At 48.8% G+C, this 3,754-nt stretch overlaps 1 protein-coding gene across 1 annotated transcript; it reads right to left on the bottom strand.

Annotated features, from left to right (window-relative positions):
- Positions 1–414: 414 nt before the first annotated feature.
- LOC125556125 (WRKY transcription factor WRKY62-like) lies at positions 415–1,729 on the bottom strand. Its single transcript, XM_048718911.1, has 4 exons — positions 1,635–1,729; positions 1,281–1,544; positions 1,048–1,164; positions 415–938 (listed from the first exon to the last, which is right to left on the bottom strand). The coding sequence occupies exons 1-4, from the start codon at positions 1,701–1,703 to the stop codon at positions 573–575; spliced, it is 816 nt and encodes a 271-aa protein (XP_048574868.1). The 5' UTR covers positions 1,704–1,729; the 3' UTR covers positions 415–572.
- Between the last annotated feature and the right edge of the window lie 2,025 nt (positions 1,730–3,754).

Below are 3,754 nucleotides of genomic sequence, written 5' to 3'. Positions count from 1 at the left end.
TAATAAGAGCTACCTAGATATTTTTGTACTGCAAGCGGTTTTCCATGAAGACCACATGTGAGAAGGTTTGGCGCAAATTATTCCCTAAGAACATGCAACATGCTTAAGGCCTTGACCCAAGATTGTAGGATATGTTGGTTCAAGGCTGAAAAATCTTATGCTTCTGAGACCTCAAACAGTACTCACAAATTCAATCACCTAGCATACGTCGGAAAACCGCGTCGTCTCTACCTCCGGCGAGGTTCTGGCAAGTCCTCGCTCGTGACGCGGCCGAGCGCTCGCCACCAACATAGCTGTTGCGACATTGTTGGCTCGAGTTCATCGGACTATCCAATCCGAGCGGCGACGAAAATGCAATAGGCCCCCACCCGCACCGGCCAACCCTCATCCTTGCCTGCACCCGCGACACTATGGCCATCTCGGCATCAGATCGGCTCTCCTGACTCCACTGTGCTCAAATTGACTGATGCTTACAAAGTTTCAGCTGACAAGAAATAGCAAACGCGCAAATTATACCATAAGAAACCACCATTGTGCCGACATTTCTGTCCACACCTAAATACTTGGGCACATTAACTTAGCCGGGCTGGAAAATTTTCCAGTATTCTCTCAGCCACCGCATTTGTTAGAGCATGCATGAAATCTGCATCATTCTTGAGAGAATTCACCATCTTCTCCAACAGAAGATTCTGAAATTCAGGCGTAACAACCTCCCTCTGGATAGTCTCCAGGTCCAGCCTCGATCCTGACCCATGGTTCGTCATGTCTTCTAGCCTGATCGTCCGGCCGGACGGGTTAATGGAGACCGAGCACGGCTGTGACCTCGCGTACCCTGTGGACTCGTTGCCGACGAATTCTCGCTCCGGGGATTTAGCGTGGTTGTGCTCGCCCTCGTAGGTCGCCACTAGCTTTGACCTGTCCTCCGCGTCTCTCTGCACCTATGCAGATCAAAATTCAGCAAAATCTCAGAGTACCTGATCATGGGTGCGAACATAGGTAGCATGGGGTAGAACAGGAGATGACTATTTAGAACACATGGATGGATACCTTCTTCTTCACGGGGCAAGATGGTGCAAATGCGCAGCGGAAGTAGGATCTGGGGTGCGGGTTGTCGCGCGTCACCTTCTGCCCATACTTCCTCCACTGGTACCCGTCCTTGACGCCCTGCGCGAGTAGCAAGCAGCAAAGAAAGCACCGTTCATGTCATGCATGGCTCGTGATAATCAACAAGGAGTGCGTGATGGGAATGCCAATGCGTTGTCGCAGGATGTTCGACTCACAAGGTTGGCGTCGGTGTCGGCCGGCTCCGCGCGCGCGCAGACCGTCCTGACCTTGGGCCGCGGCTCCACCGTCACGCCGGCGGCCTCCTCCCTCGCTGCATTGGAGGCAGAGCCGCTCGGCGCCCAAGCGGTGGTGACGGCTGACGCTGGAGCCCTCGCCAGAGCACGCAGGTCGGGGCGACCGGCGAGTATGGCGCCGAGCGTGCTGGCCAGCCGCCGGTTCTCCTCGCGCACTCGCCTCAGCTTCTCTTCGAGACCCTCAGCCTGCTCAGCGTTCAAGAACGCAGTGATCAGCAAGTGCAGTTACAAAAATATTCATGGAGATCATCAATGAGGGAGGATCATCGACCGGACCGTCGGGGAGCCGGCGATGAGCGGGAGAAGCCCGGCGCTGTCGGTCGGGCATGACGAGCCGTCGTCCATGGCCTCAGCAACACTGCACCAGGCGTCGCTACTCCCTTGTATAGGCACCTTGCAACGTGGGAGGAACCGAGAATTTTGTGTGAGGACGCCGAGGACGCTGCGAGGAGATTGATTGATGCAGGTCCGTGATCGTTCGCCCTCGTGTCGTGTTCCCCTCTCCCATTGACTTGACTGACGGACGCATCGACCAATTTCCTCACGAACCAGTGTGTCATCCCCTGACGTCCTCTGTGACGCGTATTTTTCACGTCAGAAAGAGGACGACCGATGCTAGCAATATATTAGAACTGCACACGCACGTTGCGGGTGACCACGTCGTATTCAATTTAGCTTTGTGTGAAGTGGTTATTTCGTTAGTCGCGTCCTTGACCTCAAGGTTTCTTATGGAGTAGGTTGTTTACTGAACTGAACTCCTGTTGTGCAGCACGGGAGAGAACATTCAGACAAATTCATCATTTTGTTTTTTATTTGACTGCTGATGCAGTCGCTGTCCACCTCAACATAATTATGTCCGTAGCCAGCACACGAGGTGTTCTTCCTTTTCGTGCAAGTGGAGCATTATTGCTTGCTGATCAAGCGGACGAAGAAGACTGGTACCGTTAGAGCAGCGAAGACTTGACGATGTGCAGCGAAGATCAAGCGGAGAAGATTTGAGAACTAAAACTAGACCCCATGTGCAGTGAACCTTAGATGCTACGGTAGATTTCAAAAAGGAAATGGAAACTAGATGCTATGGTAAATCCTCCCATTCTACCGTTGAGAATAGACCTCATTTATTTCTCCGGAAGCATGCATCGATGGGCTTGCCTTTTCTTTCTGTTGTTTTTCTTTCTCACATTTTCTCGTATTTTATTCATACTTTTTTGTTTTTATCTTTGAATACAGTTTATGTTACTGTTTTCATTTGAAGGGAAGTTTATGTTACTTGTGTCGTCGAATTGTCACGGCAGATGTCCTAACAGAAGAACTTAGTCGTATGGCCATCGCAACTAGGAAGTTTAAAGGGGTTAATCGGGACAAAGGACATGAGAGGTTTTATACTAGTTCGGCCCCTTACGATGAAGGTAAAAGCCTATGTCTAGTTGTGTTGATATTGCTGGAGTTTGGATCACCAAGAGGCTAGTTCGCCGGCTTGGTTATCGATCTCTTGTTTCTTTTCCTAAGCCGCCGCCGGGTCGTCCCCTTATATACACGGGTTGACACCTGGCGGCCAACAGAGTCCCGGCAGGTTTATAAACGTGTCCGGCTCGGTGACTTCTTTACATGCCTTTCCTTACAAGTCTTTCTTTTCATACGGTGGTTTACAATATTGGGCCTTAAGCCGTCTCTAGGCTTTAGGCCTTCTACAAGTCTTAATAAACTACCGCCTTGAAGGTTACTGGGCTTGTTTTGTAATCCGCCGTTGGGGTCGACCCGGCCCCTCCTGGGCGGGTCTTTATCTGTTAACTATATCCCCAACAACTTGTAACTAGACTTGAACGGACAACCTTTTGAAATACGTAACCTTTTTATAGATACTAGCAAAAGAGCTAGTGCGTTGCAACAGGAGACAAAATAACACACACTTTTAACCCAATAGCCATGACTCAAGCCTCCAATAGGTCCACATCCTTTATTTTAACAGGGCATCATATTTGTGTTGCCGCTTATCCTCCTTCTCACCCTCGTCGGCAATGGCCTCAGTGCTCACACAACCACAACATATTTGAATCCTAAGACCTCTCTCTCTCTCTCTCTCTCTCACGCGTGCTCTCGCTCGGAATAAGATGAGAAATCTGTTGTTTTCTTTTCATGCGAGGTTTTTAGGTGTGCATGCATGGTTATCAATGTTTTCTTTCGTCACAATCTGGTTTTAGAGGATGTTTATTGCAATCCAGATCGCCACCGCTATGAAAAAACGGTAAGTACACTATAGATTAAGATTATAGCCAAAATAATATTTAACATGTAAAGTAATGTCATAGTCAGATTCTACATATTTTTCTAATCAAATTTCATATATAACATGTTAAAATCAGAGTTATGGTTTAAAAGATATGGATAGTTTAGAA

The sequence above is a fragment of the Triticum urartu genome, chromosome 5, assembly GCF_003073215.2.
Source record: "Triticum urartu cultivar G1812 chromosome 5, Tu2.1, whole genome shotgun sequence".
NCBI lineage: Eukaryota > Viridiplantae > Streptophyta > Magnoliopsida > Poales > Poaceae > Triticum > Triticum urartu.
Note: the sequence above shows the minus strand (reverse complement) of the source record. Positions and strands in the feature narration are given on the sequence as shown.

Bases quoted from the DNA above. Each gene is read 5' to 3' on its own strand.
- LOC125556125 (XM_048718911.1), bottom strand. From the start codon at position 1,703: ATGGACGACGGCTCGTCATGCCCGACCGACAGCGCCGGGCTTCTCCCG. The intron at 1,165-1,280 runs GTGAGTCGAACA...CTACTCGCGCAG, and splicing joins CCGACACCGACGCCAACCTT to GGCGTCAAGGACGGGTACCA. The intron at 939-1,047 runs GTATCCATCCAT...TGATCTGCATAG, and splicing joins CTTGCCCCGTGAAGAAGAAG to GTGCAGAGAGACGCGGAGGA.